Here is a 13911-nt window from a genome sequence, read left to right as displayed (position 1 = left end):
TTGGGTTATGAGAGATTTTTAAAAAAACTTTCTATTTTTTGGGGGATTTCTGCCAAAATTAAAATAATGAATTAAAAACATAACACTAGCACTTTTACAGGATTTATGTAGATTAACCCATAATAAATGCATCCTACTTACAGTAAGAGGCAAAAAAAAAAACGCACCCTACTCGGAGCAGGAGAAAAAAGAAGAAATAAATAGGCCTAATAATACACAATATTAATTCTAACAATAGTATTTTGTGCTTATAATTTTAATATTTTCAAGATATTAGCTTCACTTATACTAATAAGATTACCACAACAATAATAAGCCAGCTACCTATTTTCTATTCTGTGCAAATCCAAAAATGAAATACAAAGAATTAATAGGGATTTCAGGTGAATGTGTATTGTTTAGGACAAAATGCTCATGTAAATTGTTGACCAGAAAGTTACTGCTACGGCTGCTACCAAATACGTCCACAGCAAGAGAACCGAACACTCTTCTTGACCCACATCAAACAGCTGGGTCATGGTACCTACATTTACAATTATCATTATCATTATCATTATATCATCTCTCAGTCAGTTTATTCTTTAAAATTAAAATGTGAGAAAACTAACCGATAGTCATGGCAGGGGGCAGAGTGTATTGAACCATCAGCACAAAATGGTAGAGAGGATCTGAAGGAAGGAACCCGAGAGTTGCTGCTGCTTTAACAAGCCAAATACCGATTGCAGGGAGTACCACGAATCGAACAAGAACCACCCCGACGATTATCCATGCCTTTATTCTCGACGAACGTAAGCCTGTTTAGTTACGCAATAACATTTTATTACATTTTCTATTTGTATTTGTTCACCAACATTTATAAGATTATTGCTTGTTACCTTGAATGAGGTTGCCTCCAAGTATGAGTGTCATGCAAGGAATTGTTCCATCTCTACAGAGAAAAAAATTAACAGTTTTTCAGTAGTGAATGAACTTAAAGTGAGGAATTGAAGAGATATAAAAATGATAATATTTACCCGAGTAATTTGATTGAATCTTGAATCACTCTGAAGGGTGCACCACTCCCAATTATCAGGTTTCTCAGGAATGTAATTGCTCCAAACATGAATCCCAGAATCTGACACAAGATCAAAGTATATGTTAGAATGAAATATCCTATTACCGATCAATAAAAGAAGGCCTAATCACTCAAAAACCCCTCACCTTTAAACTTTTTTTCAATTCTACCCCGACGTTGAAAATTTGTCAATTTTACCCACTTTTGAATTTTCCGTTTTCAATTGCACCCTAATATTTTAATTTTTGTTATTTTTTTTTACTTAAATGATGAAATCATTCAATTAATTAAGTCTAAACATGGAATTAAATTCTTTTTTATTCAAAAAAGTACAAATAAGTCCTTTATTTTTAAAAACTAACTAAAAACCATAATAAAATTAACACTAATTTAAATTCTTAATTAATTTAACTAAATTTAAATAAATTTTAAAAATATACAATTAATATATGCGAGACATGTAGAATGTTTTAAACAAATTTCCAAACGCAAAAGACGTTAATTTAATTTTTCAGGGTACAATTGAAACACAAAAATGAAAAATAGGGTAAAATTGACAAATTTGCAACGTCAGGGTATGATTGAAAAGGGGCTAAAAGGTCGGGGTTTTTTAAGACATTAGGCCATAAAAGAATATAAAGAAACTTACGGAAGCTATAGTTGGAGGTGACAAGAGCTCCTTCACAAACTGACCAAGAATTCCTATGAATTTACTGCATGGCGATGATGATAATACCTCTTTCCCGTTGCTGAGATGTGATATAATCTGAAACAAAGAAACATCTTTTATATTATTGTTTATGGATCTTGATTTTTATTTTCAACATGCAGAGTTGTGCAGAGGATTGTTACAGGTAGAGTTTCTTGATCATCGACAGATTTGGTTGATGTCGGAAATACTGCAACATCTTCGTCTTTTAGAAGGCAAGTCTGAAGTGTAGCTTCTAAATCGTTGTTGGGTGGTTTTGAGGCATATTCTTGTTCTGCTTTGAATTTGGTAGCTGAAGTTCGTATTAAGTGGTAAGTATAAGTCCAGATGTAGAAACCACCAAGCTGCATCGCATTTTCAATTCAAGAATCAATAATGATTTATGTATTTCGATTCAAGAATCAAGAATGTTCTATTCTAATTCAAGAATCAAGAAACATTGCATTACGTACCGCCATGGAGAAAGAAGCATAGGAGAGTCCAACGGACTTGCAAGTTTCACGATCACCGAATGGACTGCCTTTCTCATTACAGATTGCAGGCACCACTATTAGAAGAAGGTTTCCTAAGTTTCCTGATTTCAAACAAATCCATAATATGATCAGATTGAAATGAATTAAAGTTCGATTACTAATTTGAAATAAATGCAAATTACAGTGACCGCAAAATTAAGTACCCTAAGCTTTGCTCTCCATTTAATAAATACCTGATGAACATGTAGCAATGACAAGGCCTTCTAGATAAGGCTCAGGTTTGAGTAGTTTAACCAGAATCCATCCAAGAATGCCCCCAATTAAGAAGGTTAAGCCTACATTCACAGGCATAAACCACCTGAACAAAATTATCTACCACCATTCATTATATGTTTACACCTAATTTTAAATATTTACCCCATTTATCAATGCTAACTTAAACTTTTAAATTTTATAAATTATACCATAGTCTGAAATACTTTATTTAATTAAGTCAAGTATATTCAATTAAATCAATTAATAATCCCGGCTTTGCTCGCGTGATCAATTGATTTAATTGAATGTATTTGTTTATAACTGAAATAACTTATGGATAATTGCTATAATCCTCTGAATTTAGGTTCGAATTATTATTTCCCCCATCAATTTAAAAAAAACACTATACTCTATTAATGTGGGGTTCACTTGAAGAGAATTTAAATATATTTCTTCAACTCATAGAGTAGTAGTAATTAAAAAAAACCAATAAAATTTGTACTTCAAAACATTTTATGTACAAGATTGAAAAATTTGGTTGAAATGGACAAAAATGGAAAACATTAAGCCGTAACTTTAAGTTTAAATTGAATGCAGTAAATGGCAAAATCAAAACGTACCATGAAATAATGTCTTGAAGTGTCACCGTTTTGGCCAGACTAGCAAACATGAGAGAAGGTATAAATATTATGAAAACGATCTGCATTGTCAGAATTAATTTTCAAGTTTCAATTACACATAAAATTTTACAATAATTAGAAAAGTAGAAGAATAAATAAAAGTAAGGAACCTTGTTCAAGGATTTTCTTGCATCAGGACCAAGAAGATTACAGTAATCAGTAGACATGAAAGCTCCTAATCCACTGATTAATAAAATTTGAAGATTTGGCATCACTGCCACTTCAAACAGTGTCAAAAACCCCATCTTCTTTTTCTTTTCTTTTTTTCTTGTTTGTTTCAAATTGGTTTCTTGTTGGTTTCAAATTGATTTGTTGTTGGTTGCAAATCAGTTTCTTGTTGGTTGCTATAAACTTGAAACAGTGTCAATATGTAGTGATGTCTTTAATTAAAAGAAGAGAGGAAAATCCTGGAAAGAGCATCGACAAAGACAAAACAGAATCAGATTATAAGTCCTACTAAATTCTAAAAATGTTACTATTCGTTTTAAGAAATTTAGAAAATAAAAATGACAACTCCATAAATTATGGGAGAGGAAAGAACCAAGAAGGTACTATTAGTTGTCAGCATTGAATTAGAGTGTAACAATTTGGAACTCTTCTCCTTTGTCTTTCTTAATCAAAGCTGCATTATTGCATATTCAATACATGCTATTTCCTCCGATCCATAACATTTATCGTCTTTGAGAAATCTTTTGGTTTTTAATATTTATCACTTTAAAATAAACAGTGTCAATATGTAGTGATGTCTTTAATTAATATTTATATTTATCTTTTTTAAGTTTATCCAAGTCAGACTAAAAATAATAGTAATTAATATGGACAAAACGATGGACTTGTTTTTCTTTATTCTTTATATATAAGATGTTTTTCAATTTTATTAATCTACTCTTATAAGTAATAGGAGTATTTGTAAAATAAATCCTAACGTTTATTTTTGTAGCGATTTAATTTCACGTTGAAAATATTACGAAACAAATCCCAACCTTTTCTACTTTTGTAAGCCATATAAGATATATGTATTAGCATTATTAAATCCCAACATTTTTAAAAAAAATCAAATAAAATTTAAACATTTCGTGTTTTTGCACTTTGTAGTTTAAAAAAAAAGACAAAACTGCTGATAAACTAATTGGGGCTACAAATTGCAAAAATAAAAAAAAAGTTGAAATTTATTTTGCAATGTTTTAAACGTTGAAACTAAATCGCCATAAAAATGAAACGTTAAAATTTGTTTTGCCAAATACTCCTAAATTATAACGTATAAGAATTTAAACTTGAAATCTTTAGTTAAATTAGAACAAATGCATTTGTTGATATTTAATGGTAAAAAATTATTACTCAATGAGTCAATATATAATGTAATGTCCTTATATGATCTTTGGAAACCATGTGAGCTTTTTATTCAGAATTCTGTTTTGGCATTAATATTTATGTCCCCCATATCTAGCATGAAAACCCCAACAAACTTGACTAGTAAAATGCTATTTGAATCTGTAATGTCCTTAACAGAATTAGCCTATTCAATATCAAAACGAAAGTTTAAGATCGTAATATTGAAAAATAAAATATAGAGTTTAAAACTAAAATTGAGTGGTAGTACTGATTGCTACAAATGTTTGTTTTTTTTTTTGCCAAATTAATTCACATATTTACATAATATTATTATACTCCTAGAATTCATAATATTAATCGCTTTAAAAAAAACTCCATACCATAATATTTATCATTTTGAAATATTAAAAGAGTATTTTATGTTATTATTTTTTTATACTTTATTCTTATCAATAAATAATATAGTGACTAAAAAAACTAGCTAAATATAAAAATATTAGTAATAATATGAATAGCTTAGTAAAATTATATAAATATTAAATTATATTTATTTATAAAGATAATTTAAAACAACAAGTAGTCAAGAAAGAAAGCTTAAATCCCACCTACTCGGGATCTATATTAAAATCCAAAAACTATTATTGCTGCCAACTCAATAATAATGATCCAATTTGTAAAAGTAGTAGTAGCATTTAGCCCTATAGTTAATGCTGACTGATATCATTTTCATTATTAAATACTCCTACTATATTAGATAGAAGTGTACATTATAATAGTAGTAGTAATAACAATAAAATGAACAAGATATTATATTAAAAAAATGCCAAAAAAAATATAGTGATCGATCAATGGTTCTACAAGTCTCCACATAGGATACGTGTTGAACATGAAGAGAATAGGAATGAAAATAAACCATTTCTCTTTTTCCAATTCTTGTTTTTTATTTTGAATATTTATGCATGAGAACACATGCAACCACAAAAAATTACTTTTATTACTTAGACATTATCCGCAACAGCTTATATACCCACGTAAGCAAAACAAAAACCTACCATTAATGAGTTATAAATTAACATGTACAGAGTCGCAATCAAATTACTTCTATTTTAAATTACTACTACTCCATCTTATAGATAGATATTACAGCTTTCAATAAAAAAACAGCTAATATTAGAATTAAATGTTTAAATTTACTTTTATTTTAAAAATTAATCCATATATTTAAAATAGTGATAGTATTTAAATAATTTTCTCTTTTTGATAATTGAAAAAAGAAAAGCGTTTGTCAGAGAAATTGAATCTACAACGTAGCATAACACTATCCAATGTTTATTCTATTTAAGTTAGGCCTCATCGGTAATATTTGAATAATTAAAGTAAAAAGATAATAGAATTTGATTTGAAGTTTTGAACAATAACAAATAGAATAAAGCTGAATATATAACATGTACACTGAACAGACAGAAAACTGTTCAATGATCTAATCGATACTTTCTTAGAACTTTAAATTTCTGAATTTAAAACTCCACAGATAATAAAATTAAAACTTTATTCTCTTTAAAATGAATATAAAATAAATTAATTGATTTCTACCGCATAATTCGACTACGAACAAGAGATGAAGGATACATAAAATTCTTGATTTTAATAAAGGAAAATGAGAAAAAGAAAAATAATAAAGTGAAAGAAGAAGAAGAGAAATAAAACCTGGAAATGAAAAAAGGTGACGATGCGTGAAATTAAGAGATGAAGATAATATTGGCTGTGATTTAGGAATTAATATATATATAGAGAGAGAGATGAGAGCACAATTTGATGAAGATTTGGTTACCACCATCACTTGCCGCCGCCTCTTTTGTTTCTTCTCTTTACTTGCATCTAATTAATTGTTTATTTACAGATAAATAAAAAAATATTTACTATTTTTTTCTTTTAGTTAATTAACTAATTTCTTACGTTTATGGATTACAATGGCGGCATCGTTATGCTTAGTTTAAACTATCTTTACCTTTAAACGTTGGATTGAGTTTAGATTATTGGAATATAGCTAGAGTGATAAAACTTATAAAACTAATTAATTCTATAAAAAGTATTCTCATATTTATATAAATTATGTACAGCCTAGTAGTCTAATCAAACAAATTTGTTCAAGTGGAATAAAGTTTTTTCACCGAAATATATAATCATCTTTAATATAATTATGCGACTGTCATCAGTAATTAGAGCATTTTGAAATCATAGTAGGACAACCCGAGAAATTATCAGCTAGACTCAGTCCACTATGTTATTTATGAACTAAACTTATCACATTATAACACGTCATTAAAATAATGGCACTATCGTAATATTACTATATAAAAATATAAAAAAATAATAAACAAATTACGATAGTGTCACTATTTTAATGACGTGTCATAATCTGATAGATTAGTCCACGGATGACGTGGTAGACTGAGTCTACCTAATAATCTCTCAGACAACCGTCTCATTTCACTCCATTCTAGTTCCGCTATTGTACGCATCTTGATTTTTTTATATATTATCTTTATACTTCCTATATCCTAATTTATAAAAATAATATTACATGTTTAAATGTTATATTTTAATCGATAATTTTTACTTACATATTTCTTAAAATCTTTCATCATTTTCAATTAATATGTCTTCTAATATAAAATATTTAATATAGTAAAAAAATAGAAAAAAAATATGTTATGTTTATTGATTAATTATCTTAAACAATATGTTTGATCCAATTAGGTTGCGATAGAGAGTACAAATTTTTATACAAGTATATGTATTTTATGTTTCCTGTTAAAAATCACAAAAATAATATTTAATCTTTTTTTTAACTTTTTCCGTATTTTTTATTTGTCCATTTAGCCAAATATAATTGTCTATAATTATTGGTCCATTTAAATTTCAAGATATTTTAACTATAATCTTTCAAATTTATTCATTCCTAATAAATATTTTTATAATTTAGTCTTGCAAAGTATTTATTAACTAGTAAAACTATATCAGTATTTATATTGAAAATTTAAGAGAAAATAACATTTTTTTATGTATATAATTTTGATTAAATGAACAAATAAACAAACGGAGGGTCTACATGTCAGGCACACATAACTTGAGGTTTTGTGACTGCTTTTGAATCTTAATATAAATACGGCCTCTGACTTTAAAATTCCCTTACAACAAATACTCTATGTGTCTGACCTGTAAACTCTTTCCGTCCAAAAAATTATTAACGCCTTTAAAAATTACTGAAGTGTCACTTAAAAAAGTTTATACACATCTCTACATCAATTGACACCTCATAAAAAAAACCATAAAAATTCATATAGCCTTGGTTAAAGAACAAAATTATATAGTATTACTAAATCTATCTATATCTATACTATATATAAAAGCACGGATTGGGGGGGGGACAGGCAAATTTACTGAATAATCCTTTTTAGTTTACTACTAAATAAAGGTTTTATAGTCATTAACTAATTAGTTATTTAATTAATTATTATTGTAATTAAAGTCCTAATTAGAATAGGTTTATTTGATTAATCACTATTATAATTAAAGTCCTAATTAGAATAGGTAGCTAAATTATCTCCAATTTAATTTTTAGTATGTAAAAAATAACTAAATTGTTTCCTAATTAGTAGGAATACCTATCTTTTTGTTTGATTGAACTACAAAATTAAAATATTATTAATATAATATTATTTAAATTTCTATCTTATTATTTTTAAAGATATTATTAATAAAATAAAATTAATTATTTAATTATGATTATTATAAAACAAAAAGAAGAATAAATTCAGTATGGAAAGAAATTTAGTAACCGAATATATTATGTTTACTTTTTCAAAAATTCTTAACTAATTTAATATTAATTATAAATAAAAAATTGATATAATTATAATAAATTTACTAATGTTCATTGACGAGTTACATTACGAGTCACGTGCATAGCACGTAATGCGAAACTAATATATATAACATATCATATAAATGTAGTTATATTATTAAATATTAGTATATATTTTTTTTTTTTTGGTGACGAGGACTCACTCTACTGAGCCGAAACTCAATATCATTGTCAAACCCCGGGATGTGGACCGCCCGCAAGCCCACATACCTGGTAAATCCGGGTTATAATGGCTAGCAACCCAACCTCAACCACTCCATATTAAGAAAGGGCATAGCCGGGGTTCGAACCCACAACCTTTGGCGCCCAGATGGCTGAGACTTAGACCACTAGACCAAACTCGTGCGGGCTATTAGTATATATTATATTATTGAATTTCATCCATTCTCAATTTAATCTAAATCCTTGTTGAAATTTCTTTCAAATTTTAATCATGACCTTTTTGTATTTACAGTAATTTATTCTCTAATGCTTAAATTTTTTAATGTTGCACTTAACATATGCATCAAAAGAAAATCATCATCATTAAAGAGAAATTATTTGGCCGGGAGTACCATTTAGAAATAAAATTCCATGCCATCTCTTTTTGTTGTGAGCACTTAAGTACGTGCATGCTTTTCAACTATATATTAAATCAAATTTCACTTTTTTTCTTTAAATTTTCGAAGTCTCAAAAATTATATCTTTTAGATAAGTAATTACTTTACCGAAGAATATCACTGTATGAATAATGAACATCATTGCCAGATAATCTTAATATTTTTTTAACTTATACTTAATTTTCCCTTCACGGATTGTGTTAGTTGGTTTCAAGTTCAGGGATTGTGTTAGTATTTTTCAAGTGCGAACAATAAATTTTTGTATTAGTTAGTTTCAAAGTGAACAATAAATTTGAGATAAAGAATGGTCATAGGTTCGAAATTTACATCTATAAAGTGGGATTTGTTATAAGCATTTGCGGATGAGTTATTAATACTTATATTAAGTGGAAAATCCGAATGGTGTACTATCGAAACTAGTCTCTCCGAAAATTTACCTTGATAGTTGAGTTCAGCACTAAAAAAATGGTCGGATTTTGCCGAAAATTCTCTCATCACTAAAAAAATTATATTCTCCCTGTATTTTTTTTTTCTTGTCCATTTAGTGACATTCATTTATCTCTATTTACTTGTCTATTTAGATTTTTAAAATTATTATTTTATTAATTTTTCAGTTTTTTTAAATAAATGACTAATAATTTACAAATTTATTAATTAATATATTTATAATAGTATTTATATTTATAATTTTAAAAAATTAAAATTAATGACATTTTTTTGATATATAGTATAACTTTAATTAAATGGATAAGTATTAAAAGAATAGAGGGAGCGTACACTTTTGCCCGATTTATATGGTTTGTCTTAGTTAAATAATGCCTTGCACAGCACAAGAGTCTTCAAACGCAATCATTTCCACTATTTGCTAAAGAAAGCTACAAATCTTTTGTAATACTAAATTTAAAGTTAAATATAAAATATACCATTAATTTTAACTAATTTTATAATTATAGCTTGATTTTTACATTTTAATGTCAAACATAAATTATTAATTATTTTATATTTCGAAGCGTTAATGTCATAAGAATTTACCAATTTTACACGTTTTTTCAATTTAATCACGTTTTTTAAAATTTGTCATATTACACCAACTTTCATTATTCTTCAAATCCATAAATGGTGTTGATGCGACACTCATTTATTGGTTGAAAATGACATCCACCTCAACAAATTATATCAATAAATGAGTGTCAGCTCAGTACTGTGTATGGATTTGGAAAAACTGAAAGTTGTGTATGTTTATGATATGTTTTAAAAAACGTGATTAAATTAAAAAAACGTGTAAAGTTGGTGATATTTTAACATTACTCCTATTTCGAAAAGACTTCAATTTTTTTATTAAAAAAAGATAGCTGGAATACCGTAATATTATTCAGGCTTTTTATCAAAAAGTTGTTTGACATTTCAGATTGTAGAAATTTTATATTTTGTGTTTGATATTTTTAGAATTTGTACTCCCTCTATCCTAATAGAGTTGTCCATTTTGAGAAATATTTTTGTCCCAAAACTTTTGTCCATTTTTAAAAAGTAACTAAATTTTACATTCAATTTTTTTATATTATCCTCATTTAAAATCCACTGATGAATAAATTAAAAGTAAATTGCAAGTGGACCTTATATTAAATAGGGGTATGACAAGAAAAATAAGGAAAATTTTACAAATTTCATAAACAATAATTGCTTTTCTTAAACTGTGTGATAAAGGTAAAATGGACTACTCTATTGGAACAGAGAGAGTAGTATATTTGTAAAATAGGTTAAAGTTATAATGGTTTAATTTTCATTTAATTCAATTAACTACTATCGACTTTAAATTAAAGTGACGTGATTGATAACCTTTGGCAATGGACCACTATGATATTTAATTCTTTTAAACATAAGTATGATTACATAATACAATGAATATTAATTAAAAATATTTTATAACTAAATCAACATTATAAATAGATAACCTATGGTATCAAAAGCAAGAACAAAAAAATAAAAGAGAAAGAGATAAAAGAAAAAGTAGATTTAAAATATGTTATAGTAATAGAAATAAACTTAAAAAGAAAAGAACACATATGATCAGTATGACTGTGAATGCACTCAGTTTGTAATGAAGCACAGAGTACACATACAGCTGAGCTGTCTTTATAATTAAAATTATAGTAAGTATTAGTATATGTTTTGTTTGTAGTAATTTGATTTTATTAGGTAACAATTGTTCCCCTCTTTCTAATTATAAATAATCTACCTCTAATCAGCATAAACTCACTTTTTTTTCCATTTTCGTTCTCTTAAGATTTATATGTCCTTAATATCATCAGTCTGGTTTGAGTCTAATATTACAAAAAAATTTGTATTATTGTTTTCATGAAGGAATACGTAGGATTAACTTTATTTAACTATCAAGTGGGTTTTGATTTTTTTGACATAAATTGTCATGTAAAACTATTGACATAAAAAAGGCTCTATAAAAATGAATTTATAGTGAAAGAAGTCCAATTTCTAAGTTTTAAGATCCAATCTCTCCCTATTTATCATTCTAATATAAGAAAAGAAATTACATTGAATACGTTTTATTTTATAAAAGTATGTTTTATAATTCTTTGGCAGAAATATACTGTTTAATTATTAATTTTGCAAAAAAGAAACAATCTATTAAAATTCTGTAAACATGTACCAAAAATCTACCCACGATTTACTAAAAATCGACCGGTAATCTACCAAAACCATATATTCGTAACAACATTTAAAAAGAGCGCATTTTTTTGAAAAAAATAAATAAAACGAATGTAATTTTTTAAACGGTTTAACAAAAATATAGATATTTTTATAAAAATACTAGGAAAAAATAGTCTAAAGCCTCATTTCTACTGAAGTCGGTCTTGTTTCTAACAATTGACTTATATATAGTAGAATCACATGAAAACATTAGTATTATTTATTAAAATAAATAAATACTAATATATATTTAATATTACTTATTTTAAAAATATTTCAGAATCATAAATTAATTTTTATTTTTTTCTAATAAATATTTGAAAATTAATAGTTTTTCTTATTTTAATATATCAAAAGAATTAATATTATTTATTTTTAATATTTAATTGATTTTATTAATTTGTTTACAGAAATTGAATATGATAGAACTTCATTTCACTTAAAAAATTTGTGTAACTCTGTTTTAATAGTTGAAAGTACATGATAGTTAAATGAATTTATTTTTCGACTTAAACTTAAGTAGTAATTTATCCTTTCAATTTATAAACAATGCGCAATTAACATATAAATTAACTTTGTGAATAATAAATTTGGTGATTATAATCAATTTATTTTGATAATTTACCTCCTTGTTGGTCATTTACCGCAGTATCGCAACGCGTAATAGAGTGGACTAAAGTCTGGTATCGAACCCACATAGATGAGAAGGATTTAATGACAATGAAAATTAATTTTGAAATTAGCAAATAAATATTTGAATTTTGATTAATCAATTACGGATTAAGAATTAAACAATTAAGCAATTCAACTATTAAATAAGTAATTAGCAAACTAAAACAATCACTAGTAGCAAATGATTAACAAACACAAATTTCCGATAAGGATGAAAAAGGTTTAGGGGTCACTAACAAATGCCGAAAGAATTCTAAGTGAGCGAAATTTCTGTATTGAAATCGGTTCGGGTCAAGTTATCCTAAGATCTTAATGTCCGCTCTTTCGAGTTTAGGGTTAAGAAAATCGCACTTTGATTAGTCGAAATCTAAGTCGCTCTCACATTCAATTAAACGCAATTAACGAGCAAATTTAAATACCACATATTTTTTAATCTGTCCTAACGTGATTAGGTCCTAGGTTTGTGATTGTCACGATCCGTCTAATCGACTAGCTCTCGTTAATTAACTAAACTACAAACAAAGGTTACAACCTAGACATTAAACAAAACAATTACAATTAGCTCTAACCAATACACTAACTCTAGTTAATTAATCAGCTAAACATGCATTCATTAGCAACCAATAAATCAATGAGGTTTAGCTGCTAACAACCAACATGACATCAACAACTAAGCAAGAATAAAGAGTAATATAATGTAGAGAATTGTTAGTTTGTAATAATAAATGGAGATCCAAAACATTAAAGAGATAATGGAGAACAATAATTAATGAAAGAAATAGTAATCTTTTACTAATAATTAATAACTTGAATCCAAAATAAAAACTATTAAACTAAGAGTAAAAAGAATAAAATCTGGGAATATAATGGAGGCTACAATATCTCTCAAAGTGAGTGCTAATCCTAAAATAGAAATGAAAGGGATTTTTTTATAGTTCAAAGACATTTACATCAAATGACAAGTCTAATTGAAGCAACCAATAAAAATAAACTAAGAATTTATCCGCATACACCATTTCAACTTCTATTTACGAGTCTTTATTAATAAGGTGTTTCTGTCAAAAACATGTTTGTTTCTTTCGAAATAAGTTTAGGCAAAATGTTTCCTTCTTGACCCAGGCCAAATCTCGATCGAGATACAGTTTGTCTCGGTCGATTGAGACATGCATTTCTTTGGCCGCTTCAGCTTCAAACTCCGCTTTTTTTTCGTTTTTTCTTGATTCACATTTGAAACACTTCGACATGAAAATGAGCATAATGTGACTTGAAAAACATACATAGTCGCTATACTATGCTATAATTAAACTTGCGGAATAGGTGTAAATCTACACCTATCACCCCTTTATTTATAAGCTAATTATTTTTTCAATTGAAAATTTGTCTCCTCAATTTATAAATTAATTTGCCATAATGAGATTAATTAACAATCATTATCAATTTCATGGTTAATTTTCCCATAAAATCAATCTATGTATAAATTATTCATTACTTATAAGTCGAGGA

At 26.9% G+C, this 13911-nt stretch overlaps 1 protein-coding gene across 1 annotated transcript; it reads right to left on the bottom strand.

Annotated features, from left to right (window-relative positions):
- Positions 1 to 201: 201 nt before the first annotated feature.
- Positions 202 to 6304, bottom strand: LOC126679442 (protein PIN-LIKES 7-like). Its single transcript, XM_050374470.2, has 11 exons — positions 6211 to 6304; positions 3282 to 3578; positions 3112 to 3191; positions 2470 to 2594; positions 2216 to 2337; positions 1907 to 2107; positions 1704 to 1820; positions 1014 to 1114; positions 876 to 928; positions 609 to 794; positions 202 to 523 (listed from the first exon to the last, which is right to left on the bottom strand). Exons 2-11 carry the CDS (start codon positions 3414 to 3416, stop codon positions 399 to 401), a joined length of 1245 nt encoding a protein of 414 aa, XP_050230427.1. The 5' UTR covers positions 3417 to 3578; positions 6211 to 6304; the 3' UTR covers positions 202 to 398.
- Positions 6305 to 13911: the final 7607 nt, after the last annotated feature.

Source organism: Mercurialis annua, linkage group LG4 (assembly GCF_937616625.2).
Source record: "Mercurialis annua linkage group LG4, ddMerAnnu1.2, whole genome shotgun sequence".
Classification (NCBI taxonomy): domain Eukaryota; kingdom Viridiplantae; phylum Streptophyta; class Magnoliopsida; order Malpighiales; family Euphorbiaceae; genus Mercurialis; species Mercurialis annua.
The sequence above is the reverse complement of the archived record's forward strand: the minus strand, read 5'-3'. Positions and strand labels throughout refer to the sequence as shown.

Coding starts and splice junctions, on each gene's coding strand:
- LOC126679442 (XM_050374470.2), bottom strand. CDS start 3,416: ATGGGGTTTTTGACACTGTTTGAAGTGGCAGTGATGCCAAATCTTCAA. Junction 1,115..1,703: donor CACCTCCAACTATAGCTTCC/GTAAGTTTCTTT, acceptor ATCTTGTGTCAG/ATTCTGGGATTCATGTTTGG. Junction 929..1,013: donor GATTCAATCAAATTACTCGG/GTAAATATTATC, acceptor TTTTCTCTGTAG/AGATGGAACAATTCCTTGCA.